The 14,353-nt window shown below is 33.1% G+C and overlaps 1 protein-coding gene across 1 annotated transcript; it reads left to right on the top strand.

Annotated features, from left to right (window-relative positions):
* Nucleotides 1-663: 663 nt before the first annotated feature.
* On the top strand, nucleotides 664-1,822 carry LOC132290295 (jacalin-related lectin 40-like; the record flags this gene model as incomplete). The annotated part of the gene is made up of 3 exons (XM_059790080.1): nucleotides 664-876; nucleotides 1,508-1,590; nucleotides 1,687-1,822. Coding segments are annotated over exons 1-3 (432 nt in total), but the record flags the coding sequence as incomplete, so codon positions are not given.
* Nucleotides 1,823-14,353: the final 12,531 nt, after the last annotated feature.

Raw genomic sequence — 14,353 nt, 5'->3', positions numbered from 1 at the left:
CAGTAAGGATAATTTAATCAATTTAGAGTTTAAATTTATCAGTGACGATGTGATAGCACTATAAATATACTTTAAAAGTATTTTATGAACTTGATACTATATTAATTGGAGTAAGAACCATAACAACCAACTTATATTATTTGATGGAGTAATATATATATATCTGAAACAATATAATAGATTTTTTTTTTTTTTTTTTTAATGAACTTTCCTCCACCAAAACAAATAAAAAAAGAATTTGCTTGTCATTCCATTGCCCATATATACCCATGCCATGTCCCTTTGATTTCAAGACAAATAATCCTTGTTTTCCTTCATCACCTTTTGCTTATTTGCTACAATATCTGACAGCCTTTCCCATCTCTTCTTTTTTGGTACGTACGTATTTGTTTGCTTCAACATTTATCTTTTCTATTTTTGTTTTATTTTTCTCTTTATACTCTATTAATCTTCAAAAAGTTGCATGTCAGCCTAAATTTTGTAGCCAGAGATAAGCAGTAATGCCTCAGCATACAGTTATATATAACTTATATGCCTTTCTACTTTTTCTTGAATTGCAAACTGGCACACGTATAAAATACACACACATATCGCCTTTTATGATCTAATTATTTTCTCACGCAAACTTGAAGTACTAAACTTATTTATAGTTTTAAGGACTCCATGGGGGACGGACAGATTGTTTATTTCGGAGCATTTGGTGTTGCACCGCCAGCTTCATTTCACCGAAAGTGGGATGATGGAACCTACAAAACCGTAAGAGAATTATTTATAGAAGCAAAATCTGAAATTAATTCCATCCAGTTTGTCTATGATACGGAAGGAGATGCAGTGGTGGGAAAAAAGTATGGTGATGGTGGGGGAAAACCATATCAGGTAATATACATTATTTTATTGCAATTTTATTTTCATAATATGTATATATATTTATAATCAAATCCTCTTCCAGTCATTACAGACAGTACCACATTTATTATATATGCATATATATTAAGAAGAAGAAAAAATAAGATAAGGAAAAGAAATTTAAACTAAGCCAGTAAAACGAGTTAAACAAATCTAACAAGTAATAGAAAATAGAAAGTAGATCTAACGTTTAATAGAAAATAGAAAGTAGACCAGTTGATGCGGCCCGAAAAAGTACTTTGCATAGATATATATGGTAAGAGAAAACAAAGATGGCGAAAACTACATTGAATGAAGTAATTATAATGATTTTAAAATATTTAGTCTTAAATGGTTTATAATAGAGTGGAGAAAGAGAATTCATGTGACCCACTCTATTGAAAAAAAAAAAAAAGAAAGAAAGAAGAAGAAGAAGAAGAAGAAGGCAACTTGATAATGATCTTGATGATAATGACAGAGACAAAGGATTGTGGGCTAAAGCCTCTAATCTCCATTTTTTTTACAGTGTAAAATTCTTTTTATCCTTTTTTTTATTGTGTTTGTGGTTTACCAATTTTTGTCATAACACCTAAGTTTATCCTTATTAATTGAAATCTTACAGGTGAAATTAGATTATCCTACCGAATATCTTGTTTCAATATCAGGTACTATGGGGGCCACTCCATATCTAAACAAGCTATTGCTGTGAAATCCCTTTCATTTCAAAGCAATAAACAGAAATTTGGACCATATGGTAAGGAAGAAGGAACTTATTTTATAACCCCGTTAACTGTTGGCAAGATTGTTGGATTTTGGTGGGCATGTTGGTTGTGTGGATGCGATTGGAGTATATGTTAAGCCATTAAAAGTTGTAGTAACTGTTGGTCCATTTGGAACTACTGGTGGACAACAGTGGGATGATGGAACCTACAGCACGGTAAGAGAATTTATTATACACTCCGGAGCATTAATTGATTGCATTCAAGTTGTCTATGACAAAAAGGGAAATAGGTTATTGGGAGAAAAGCATGGTACTATGAGCAGAAAAAAAAATACGGTTAGTTATTTTCTTTTTTTTTTGTTGGAGATTTTAATACTCAAGCTTTCATTTATGCAAATCTAAATACCATGCATACTTATCCTTTCGTTTTTTTTTTAAATAAAAAATAACTTATGTAGGTCACGTTAGATGCAGATGAATTTTTGCTCTCATTTTGGGGGTATTATGGACAAGTAGGTAACATGGTCGTTATCCGATCACTTGGATTTCAAAGCAACAAAAGAACGATTGGACCATTTGGGACGGAGGATGGAGAGAAATTTCAATTCTCATCTAGCACTATTTGTGACAAGATCGTCGGATTTCATGGAAGGTCTAACAAGTATCTTACAGCAATTGGAGCATATCTCAACAAATGAGGAGAAAATCGAGACAATGATCATAAGCCACCTTTTACTAGTCTTTTAATCATTAATAATTTAACTGCATTTGCATTCTATTTAGTTATAATAATGGATGTTCTGTGTTGTCTTTAAAGCCTGATGAAAGTGGTTAAGACAACACAAACTTGTATTTATGTGCGTGTGATTTTAAGTAATTTTTATGTTTTCCCGTGTATTATGCGTGAGAATTCGAGTTGGTATGTATTTTTATTAAGCTATGTCAATCCAGTGAGAAGATGTTGTATGCTATCTTTGATGTTTTTTATAATAAATTGGCGGTTGTTTTTACAAAAGAACAATCTTGTTGGTTATATATAATATATACACACACATATACTTATTGAGGAGCCAAATTGGGCCCGAAGGGACCTGCCACCCAACCCCTCCAATGTGGCTCCGTTGGGCGTTGGCTATATGCCATTTCCTTTTTATTTCAAGACAATGCTACCTTCTCTTCCTAGTAGCCATTCCTATCTCTTCTTCTTTTCAAATTTTTTTTTTTTTGGCTATTACGTCTGCAACCTTTTTCTTCTTCTCTATTGATCCTCAAAAAGTTACATATCAGCAGCAATTTTATAGCCAGAGCATAAGTAAGTAATTGTTTTTCATATTCACATCACAAGAGAAAAAGAAAACTTCTTCTCCACCTAATTCCTAATAAAACAATTTAAACAAATTTAGTAATTAAACCACATTAGCGTTTCAAGTTTCAAATCTTCAAGTGACATTCACATGACACGGAGGAAAGTTATATCAATTAATCAAATCCACTTCCAGTGAGGTTTTAATGCCATCAAATCTTCCAGGACCTTTTCACACTAAAATAATATACTTAAATATCATTAAAATTTCAATTTATTAATTATTGCTATACAAATTTTATATTTTTTTGCTCACTTTTTACTACTACAACAATTGGTTGTTCTAATATATCAACATACATGCCAATATATTATCTTGAAGACAATATCCAAATCATATCATAAACAGTGCCAAATACAATATATCTTGAAGACTTGATCCAAAACATAACATAAACAGAGCCAAAGACAAGATTCCGACCATATCAATATAAACAAAAACGGGGACAATGTAGGCTCAGGAGGGCACCTGCCCTTGTCCCAACCCGGACCGACCGGTCCAATATATTGTCTATCTATTTTATCTTCTTCTTCTTTTTTTTTTGTATGTATTTAAATATGTAAATTTTGCCCCATAATATCTATTAATTTTTTTTTTCTTTCTTTTCTCTTTTACTCTAATTTTTTCGTAAATTCTCATACAGATTAAATATTTATATTTCCCTTCTTCAATCAAATCCTTTTATTTTTCTTTCAAAGTTATCTCATTTTATTTTTCTTTTCTTCTTCTTCTTTTCCTTTTCTTAACATTCTTCTTTTTGCACTCAGTATGATGTGCGCTGAAAACTTTTTTCCTCTTTTTAATTTTTTTTTTCTCTTTTATTCTTATTTAATTTACTACTATAATTTTATGAAGTGAATTTGTGCAGTTTATACATTTCAATTTTCCGTACTATACTTTTTTTCTGCGAATAATGGAATACCATTTGAATCTTGACTACTGCACCATGTGTAAATTGCACAATAATGAATGTTAAAGTTTGATGTAAATATAACGGTTGATGTAAATATAACCGTTGGAAACGGAGCATACAAAACGAAAACCTTGGGCAAAAGTTTGAGTAGGTCCCGTTAAGAGTTTCTTGCGAATCTATAGACGAACGCATTCCTCTCCGCAAAGAAATGAACGTGGTATATTTACTTTCTCAAATCCGTTTCTGAGTGATTGAGAAATTAGTTCCAAAGTAAGGTGTTTTGATATACTTAAAAGGGTATGTATATGTGGAAGTAGTTGTCCCACATTAAAAAGTGAAACCAATCGGAGTATATATAACCCAAGTTTGGAATTTGGATTTGGGCCCAAAGGCACCTACGTTTTTAAGAGGAGGAGGACCTAGCTTGGGTCCAAACCATTTACCACACGCACGCCACCCTCCCTATCCGGGCTTGGGCTTGATTTTAAAATCTAGTTAATTTTTTTATTTAACGGATTTTTTTGAACTGGGGCTTGGCATTTGGGCTTAATTTAATTTTATTCGACTGGACTTACTCTGGTAGGCTTCATAAATGGTTGTGTCTAGTCCGAACCTACAAAATTTACACCTTTATTCTTAAAATTCTCAAATTCATGTGCTCATTTCAGTTTATCACAAAACAAAACAAGGTATCAAGTTTATATCCTACAGAATGCATGCAAGTATGTTTATGTGTAAAGTGAAGTATTCTAGAAATTAAAATCATAAGACTGCAAATATCCTGATAATACCAACGTGCTAGTGACCTAGTGGTATCAGCCTCTTACTTCCCAAAGGGAGGTCCGGGGTTCGAGTCTCAGAAGAGACATGTGTATGTGAGTACCAACTATGAAAAAAAAAATATCCTGATAATGTGGATCACAGACTACCAACAGACATCAAAAATTTTCAGAATTCCCCAAATAACATGAATTCAACATACAAGTCACATTTATCCATTCTAAGAGTGCCTGAGAACAATAATAGCACTAACCAGGCCCAAAATCATCTCTATCAACCACTACTCGCCTTAATATGTATATGCAAAAATTTTAAATTCTCTGCTTTACTTCCAAACTTAAATAATACAATGTCCTCAATGTGTGAAATTAAAACTAAAGTAAGAAAGTTATTACCATATCCCGGTGAGAATAAGACAAAAATGCACTATAACAAGCAAAAGGCAAAAGAAATTACCCCCAAACTTGCATCTAAGTACCTGGCAAAATAATAAAACTCCACAAAACCATATCAGAGAACATATATATATATAGGAGCAAATAACAGCAAATCAAATATGAATAGATCCATAGACAAGTCAAGAAAATGTGCTCATTTTTTTTTTTTTTTTTTTTTTTTTTTTTTTTTTTTTTTGGGCAATCAATTTGAAAACCAAAGTCAAAATAAAAACAAAAATAAATCCTAAATCATACAAATACAAAGGAGACATGTACCCCCTCACATGCTAAGTTTAACGTCTCTAGCTAGACGAAATGTCAATCTCTATCCCGCATCCAACAACTCAACTACCTCCCTCATCCCAAAACTTCTCCTTTGGGTATTTACGAAATTTGAAGCAATAGGAATCGATATAGTTCCATTGGGACCTAAGAAAGAATGCTTAAGCTTATCCGGTGGTGGCTTAGGCTCAAGCTTGTGAGTAGACCCAAGAGTTGGACAAATAGGAGAACTCGAAATCAAAGGAGGAGGTTCTTTTGTTAGAAATACTGTGACGGAATCCTCATTAATAACATCAAGAAGGAAACACTCATCTTTTTTCGAGGAATATGGAGTGGCATTGAATATGTTTAATTTAACCTTCATGTTCCTAAAAGAAATATCCATAGCCCAGTCCTGCAGTTAATGCAAACATTCACTGTAATTAAGAAAGGACGACCAAAGATCACAGGAATACATCTATTGGGATCATGTACAGGCTCTGTATCAAGAACAAGAAAGTCTACCAGAAAGTAGAACTTGTCCACTTTAATGAGAACATCTTCAATTATTCCACGTGGTTGTTTTATAGATCGATCAACAAGTTGTAAAACAACTGACGCGGGTTTTAGATCTCCCAAGCCTATATTCTTATACACTAAGTAAGGAATGAGATTAACACTAACTCCTTGATCAAGCAGTGCTTGCTCTATCACATTATTTCTAATGATGCAAGAAATTATGGGAGCACTAGGATCTTTGAACTTTGGAGGAGTGCTATGTTAGATTATTACACTGATTTGCTCGGTGAGACAAATTTTCATGGGAACTTGGCTTTTTGATTTTCTCTTTTGAATGCACAAGTCCTTCAAAAATTTGGAGTAGGTTTGGATTTTCTTGATAGCATCAAGGAGAGGTAAATTTATTTTGACTTGCTTGAAGACCTCCATCATGTCTTAAATTTTCTCCCCTTATTTGCCAAAGTAGGAAGGCACCTTGAGATGTTGTGGGATGGAGCTTTTGGCTCATATGGCATCTCAAGGATAAGAGTGGATGAAGAAGTGACTTCATTCCTTACTCCTTTGGTGATTGATGGATTTGGATTCAAATAAGACTCCATTGGATTTGAAATATTTAGATTTGGAATCCTACATATTTCACTCTCCTCTTCCCTCTTCTCCTTAACTTTGTTGTCAATTACTTTCCCACTGCTGAGTGTGGTAATGGCATTAACTTGCTCATGACGAGTACTTGAAGGATTAGCCTCATCAATCGTGTAAGTTCATCATTTTAGATTTGTAATTGGCTGACTTGGCAATTTCCCTTTAGCTATTTGCCCAACTTGAGCTTTTAGCTTTGCTATGGATTGGGAATGAGAATGGAGAAGTTGAGTATTTGCTTTAAGATTAGTAAGAGCAGTTAATACGTAATCTTCAAAACCAAAATTTCTTGGGGGAGGAGGAAGAGGAGTTTGATTAGCTTGATTTCGAAATTGAGGTAAACGGTACACAGATGATTATTGAAATAACTATTAGGAGGCTGAGGATTAGATTGATTTTGGTACTGTCCCTGAGATTGTGGAACAATATTGCCTTGGCTTTGATTCCACCATGATAGATTTGGATGATCTCTCTATCCCGGGTTATAAGTATTGAAATATAGATTGTAACCCGGTCTGGAGAAGGCAGCATTGGCTTACTTTTGGGGGATTTCAGACGATTGCCCCATGAGAGAAGAACTTTCAGCAAGATGGGATGGATTAGAGCAGACAGAACACACCTCTTTTGGCAAAAAAGAGTGCTGAGAAGAGATAGGAACATAGCCTTATGATAAGACTTGATCAAATTTTCGGTTCAACGTTTCTATTTGAGTGGCTAGCTCTCTAATTTTCTTGACCTTATACAAACTTTCAACCTTATAAATACCAAGAGTGGACCTAGACCTAGAAGAAGAAGCATGTTGTAAAAAAATTTCACTTAGGGCCTCAAACAGTTCCCAAGCGTCATCTGCACTCTTATGAAGGAATACACTATTACTAGAAGCATCTACCATGTTCCTATGTGGGTCAGCTAATCCATCATAGAAGATTTGCACCAAATGTCATTTAGCAATATCATGGTGTGGACACTTTCTCAGAAGATCATTGTATCTCTCCCAAGCATCATGGAGTTGTTCACCTAGGATTTTGTAGAACACCATGATTTCTCTTATCATTTGAGTGGTTTTACCCACAGTGTAGTACTTCTTCAAGAATTCTTGTTGTATTTTATCTCAAGTTCTAATGAAATTATTTAGAAGGGAATACAACCATATTCTAGCTTTATCTTTGAGAGAGAATTAGAAGAGTCTCATCCTAAAAGTATTATTAGATAGACTGGACAATTTGGTAGTTAAACACAATTCTGGAAACTCATCTAAATGCTTATAGGGATCTTCAGTAGCAAACCCATGGAAGGACGGAAGCATTTGGATTATAGCTAGTTTGATATCAAAATGGGGTGCATCAGTGTCCGAGAATTAAAAGCACGAGGGAAAAGTGTACGATGTGGGAATGTAATGATCGCTCAGGGGTGTAGGAGGAGGTGTAGATGTTACAGGAGCTCCCAATGCATTATCACCATTATTGTTAGCAATGTTTGGATTAGAGGATTCTTCTAACAATTTAGAATTCTTTTTAGGTTTTCGAATTTGCTAAGGGTTTTCTCTATTTTTGGGTCATATTCAAGTAAGGGGTATAATAAGGAACAATGACATAACATGCACTAAGTTCAATGGTAATAATTAAAAGAAAATTTTCAAGTAAAGAAATAAATTGACAAAGACTCACAAAAGGTCCTGAAATCATAACTTCTTTTCCTTAAGCTTCGTTGCCCTTGCTCCTAGATTCCTGCACTTGAAAAGAAAAAAAAAATAAGATGAGATATAAGAAAGTCCTAAACTACAAATTAAAGTAGAATTAATCTCGAACTAAATAAAATCCGTTACACAATCCCCGACAACGGCTCCAAAAATTAATGTATGTGCTTTTCAATTATAAATGACCACTCGTAATAGAACGAATCCTTTACAGGATAGGCCTACTTTGAGGGTGTCAAACCTCAGAGACTGTGGTGGTATGTCAAGTCTAAAATTAATTGCTATTTTAATTTAGAGAAAAGTTGTGTTTGGTGTGATGAATTTCAATAACATGAACAAAAAATAAACAAAGTAAATAGACTGAGATTATAGGGAGAAGTACTTAGGGCTCGATTTCACCACGAACCTCATACTATGGTAAACTGTCTCAAACTTGGGATTCCAATATTTATGTATAACCCAGAATTAAAAAAATTAGCTTTCAATTCAATTCAATTTTTAAGAAGATAAATCATGAATGTTTGTTAAGAATAACCTATCTTCGGCTGGCATGAATTATCTACCTACCTACTCTAAACTAATTTTGCAGAATAACTCGTCTTCATTAAGCATAAACTATCAAAACATTCATTCACAAAAATAGTTTGAGCACCATTGCATAATCACTATTCTTATTGTCTTGAGAAGCCCTTAGCCGCCAATCTCAAACAATAAGAATAGTTTAAATTTGATTAAAGAAGAATTAATTCTAAGACGAGATAATTTATCAAAAACCAATTTTATTCCATTAAAAACCCAATTGCTTAGAAGATATAAGTCAATTCCTCATAATCATGCAATCAATTATACATAAATACTGAAAAATCCCAAAGTTTAAGAACAATCAAACCATAGTAATCGGAATTAGGTTACATCAATGCCCTAAGAGAGGATTTAGCTACTCATGGAGATGAAGAATATCATCTTTGTTGGTGTGGAAAGCATCTCTATGGATTGCAACTCCTCTTTTGTGGATCTTCTTCTTCAATTCTTTAAAGAGAACTCAAAAAACCCTAAAAGCCGTGGCTAGATCTAAAATATTAAAAGAGAGTTTTTCTGTGGCCTTTCACCTTCTTTTATAGAAGCAACTGGCTTCTATCCCTTCTTGGATGGGCTTTAGAACTTCTGGGGTCATCTGGGCCTATCTGGGACTTAATAGTATGGTTTTAGAATTAATCCCGCACTTAAGAAATTTGCCTGAAATGAAAATGCTCGAGCACAAAATCTTGTGCTCGAGTTTTTTAGCTTGTGCTCGAGCATTAACTCCATACTTAACAAATTTCATCATATAATTTCCTTAGCGTTTTTTTGCCCAACACTTAGAATTTTTCTAACTTTCCTTAAAGTTGTGCTCGAGCTTTTTAGGAAATGCTCGAGCTCTGGCAATTGGAATTTTCGAAGTGTCTTTTCATCTTTCCATGGGGATTTGTGCTCGAGCTTTTTAATGAATGCTCGAGCTTTTGGAATTTGTGCTCGAGCGTAAAATTCAGTGCTCGAGCATTTTTGCCTTCATCGATTTTCTTTTTCAGTCCATTTTATGCTCGAGCACAAATACTTGTGCTCAAGTTCTGGCACTTGAACTTCTTCAAACTCCCCTGATTGACTCTAAACTTGCCTCGGATGGTCTGGTACAACTCCATAAGCTTCGAAAATAATCTGAATCATGATTTCGTCCTATTTTTTGGGAAATATCCTATAAAAGGCAGATATACTAAAATAAGTATAAAACTGGATAGAAATATTACTTAAGGTCTCAACATATGCAAGTTTAAGGGCTCGAATGTGCAATATTCAACACTTATCAATTACCTCAATAAACATGCACATGTAATGTTGTATGAATATGGATTCAAGATGGAGAGAGAGAGAGAGAGCAAAACCACACTACCAAAAGTGGGTTTAAATGACCCGTCAGCACGCATATGTCATGACATAAGTGCCCAGATGCGGGGAAACCAGTTCAGGGGGTCTTGAACTGGCTCAAGTCTATTAGTTAGAAAAACAAAAAGTAACTGTGACACTTGAACTGGTTCAAGTCTTCCAAACTTGAAATCTTACACCATTTTACCAAAAAAAAAAAATTAAGTGACTTGCAAAGATGATCGATCGTGTGCAAGAAATACTTGATCACATTAAATCAAAGCACGGGAAAAAAAATTAAAAACCTAATTATCAAAATCTGTTTGGATTTTTGAATTTTTTTTTCTTTTTTTTTTTTCAATTAAAAAGAAAGAGAAAACAAATTCCATAAATTTCAAGTCAACACATGATCCAAAATTTCCAGAGAATTTATGAATATTCATGAACACAAATGCATTCAATCATGTCGACTCTCAAAAGGCAATCACGACATGAATTTAACTTGTTATTTTTAAGAAAAGCTTAGAAATTCATCTAACAAGTTTATGTGTATGTGTGTGTAACCCAATCTCTTAAAATTTCAATCAAATCTCATCAAATCATTATCTTAATCATATGGATCGAAAATCATTAAGATAAGATTGTTTTTGAGCAAATTTTTCTAAGCAATGTAACTTTCACTTTAAAGAGTAGATAGTAATTCCCTATTTTGACTTGTCTTCATCTTTCTTTTTACTCAAGTAACTCCACTTTAAAGTCTAATAGGAGCTTTCGACCCAAACTCAATAGTTAGCCTTTTTCCTTAGCAAAGATTTTTAGCAATTTTTTCAATTTTCTTTTCTTTTCATTCTGAATTTTTTCCATTTTTTTTAAACATATGCTCATTTTTTTTTTTTTAAATAATAATCTTTATAGTTTTTATGAGCAATATAACCTAGTCAATATACCAATGATTTTCAATTAATTTTCTCAAAGACGGACTAGTACACATGGAGATATGTACTCAATAGATTCAAATCTAAAAATCACATAAACATCGCAAATTATTTTTCATTGTATAGATTACAAACCAAGAATATATTTTATTAAATCATCATGTATCCCTATTTGCATTCAAAAACTGATCATAAATTCAATAGAAAGAATTTTCTCATATGTCATCAAGAAAAAAATATGATCATTACTTTCCCAAAACACAACCAAACCCTAGACTACAAAAAGTGATCCAATGGCAACAAGATTTTCAATAACCACAATCCATGATCAAACAAAATACGTAGGACTTAGTTAGAAGGTTTTGTACCCAAATGACCTATTGAAAACTAGTTTCATAGCATCAACCCATACATAGTTGACTAACTTTTCCTTTTTGATCCAAATAGTCTTCATTTTCAATTTTGAAAAGATTTTTCAATTTTGACTTTCTTCTCATGCAAATTCTTAGCTTTAGAATTTTTAGGTGAAACAAAATTTTGAATTTTCTTAACATGCACCCTATTTTTTGTATGAAATCCACGAGAATAAATATCAGAAGAAGTTTCTTTTTCCTCCTAAAACAATAACGTTGGCTATATATGTCCAGTTTTCCCACAAAAGTGCAATGCAACACAATAGGCACATGAGACATATTACAATGCAATGAATCAACCAATTTAGGATCAGACATGTTCTAATTCACATGTTTTACAAAAATTATTTTACCCTGATTACTATATAGGCCCTTAACAAATCCTTAGCCTGTTTTATCATTCACGTTCTTGCCAATATTTATCATCTTATTCAGTTTGGCTTGTCCAAATGTAAAATCAATCAATTTCTCTTGTGATTTTCTCAACTTAACATTAAGAAATTTAATTCTAGAAACAAGAGAATCTTTTACAGAGTTAGCCATACTTGTGAGATATAATTTTTGTAATTGGCAAATTTCGATGTCAAAATAAGTTTGATCGAGTTGTAATTTCAAGTTACCATATCAAGATCGAGATCGACTATGGAATGGGAAGATTGTTCATACTGAGATTTACGAACAAGGAAAGAACAACACTTTAGGAAGTTGTTTCCCACTTAGGACACTAAACTTATATGGTATATTCTTCAAGTTAGCAAAAACAAAGTTATTTTTAAGTTGGTTTTAAACCTTTCTTCAGAATTCTGTCAAGTGGAAACCGGTACCAAGTTTGGGAATCGATTCAAGAACCTTAGCTTCGAAGAATAAAGTTCTGTCCTTTGGGAACTGGTTCTAAATGTGGCTGCCGGTACCACATGCTGATACAATGTAGGATTTCAAGTTTCATGTTCTATTCTGTTTAGACTTCCTAGTTGGTTTAGAATATTACCAAAAGTACTATGCACGAAAATTCTCTTTTCTTATGCATGTTTAGGTCTTTAAATATTCTATATAAACCTTGATTTTCATCTAGGTTTGTATGGCATTTGCAGTACAACTTCAGAATTCTTATAAGCTTATTAGAGAGAAATTTTGCAGAAAATCAAAGTTGATTTTTCTGTCATTCATTCTAGAACACACACATAAACACAAGAGTGAGTTTAAAGTGTTGTTCAAATCCTGATCGTGATCAAAGCTTTGCATCTACAACAATCAAAGAAAAACAGATCTAGTTCTTCTACAAATTTAGATATTGAAGAACAGAGGTGAGACGATCACACTTTAAAAGGGTCAAAGCATTCGAGGAGTGTTGTTTAATCTACCAGCAATCCTTCTACAGAGATCAAATGTAATCCTCAGGTTAAGTGTTGTTGGACAGGACGTCGCAAAGCCAGAGGATTGTCAGCTATTAGTGTTTGGTAGAACAATAGGGTATGAGCTTGAGTCAAAGACCATTGTACTTTGTTTCAAACATAGTGGATCAATTTACTTTGGACTGCATAGTCCACGAAGTTTTTCCCACGTAAATAGTTGGTCTATTATACCAATTGGAGTTTCCTCGCAAAAAACCCTGGTGTCATCTCTAACTCTATTACTTTACTTTATTTTATCTTGCATGTGATTAATTGATTAATTTCTAAAATAAGTAAACTCAGAAAGACACAGATCTGTTTCTAAAAACACAGAACTTTTCAATCTTCCGCGGCATAAACTCACAAATTGGTATCAGAGCCAATCTCAACACATTAAGTTGATCCTTGTGGAAAGTTTTGATTGTTTTTCAAAAATTTGTTTTCATCATGTCTTATGCGCTGAAAGAAGGTGATTCTAATCAATGTGGTCCTTTATTTGAAGGAAACCATTATAATTTTTGAAAATCAAAGATTAGGGCCTATTTGCAAAATTCAGAAAGTAAAACTTGGGTTATTGTTGAATCTGGTTATACACTACCTACAGAAGATAAAACTCTGGATGGTAAAGAAATCAAAGTTTTGAAAGATGCCTTACTTTTAATGCTGTTGAAACTGAGCGTAATGATGGTAATGGAAAAGCTTTATATGCAATTATAAATTATGTTGTTCCATCTGAATATGCTAAAATTTCTGATTGTAAAACTGCTAAAGATGCTTAGGATATTTTGCAGGTTACTCATGAAGAGACTTCAAAAGTGAAGTTGTCCAAAATCCAAATGCTTTCTCATAACTTTAGGAACATTGTGATGAAAGTAGATGAATCCTTTTCTGATTTTTATTCTAGTCTTCTTGAAATTATTTCTGAATTGCGTTACTTAGGCAAAAGGGTTAGTGATAAGAAAATCTGTGAGAAAATCTTAAGGTCTTTACCTAAAAGATTTCAAATAAAGGTAGAAACTATCATTGAACATTGGGATTTGTCTATCTATAAAGTTGATGAAGTTGTAGGTTCATTGAAAAATTTTGAGATGCAGAATTTTGATTTAAATCAGAAGGAGAAGAATCTTGCTTTAAAACAACATAGGTTGAGAATTCTGTCGATGACAATTCTGATGATGATTTTGCTTTTCTGATAAGGCAATTCAATGAGATTTTGCAAAGACAACAGAGAGAAGAAAAAAAAAACACAACAATCAGATGGGTGCAATTCAGGTTGGTTCTCATCCCTCTAAAACATTAAGCTACTTGTTTAGAAAATTGTTATCTAGGGAAGTTGGTTGAATTGAGTGATAAATCTGAACTTAATTGGGATACAAAACTTACTTTTAAGTTCAAATCTAACTTGATTTTTGACATGGCAAGTCTAACCATGGTCTAACTCAAGTTTAATTTCCTTGATTTAAATTGGGCTCAAGTTATTTAATTAGGTTCAGAGTTGAA

This window comes from Cornus florida, unplaced genomic scaffold (genome assembly GCF_030987335.1).
Source record: "Cornus florida cultivar Cherokee Brave unplaced genomic scaffold, ASM3098733v1 CherokeeBrave_3.0.0_Hap2_scaffold_234, whole genome shotgun sequence".
Taxonomy (NCBI): Eukaryota; Viridiplantae; Streptophyta; class Magnoliopsida; order Cornales; family Cornaceae; genus Cornus; species Cornus florida.
This window is presented reverse-complemented; position numbering and strand designations above follow the sequence as displayed.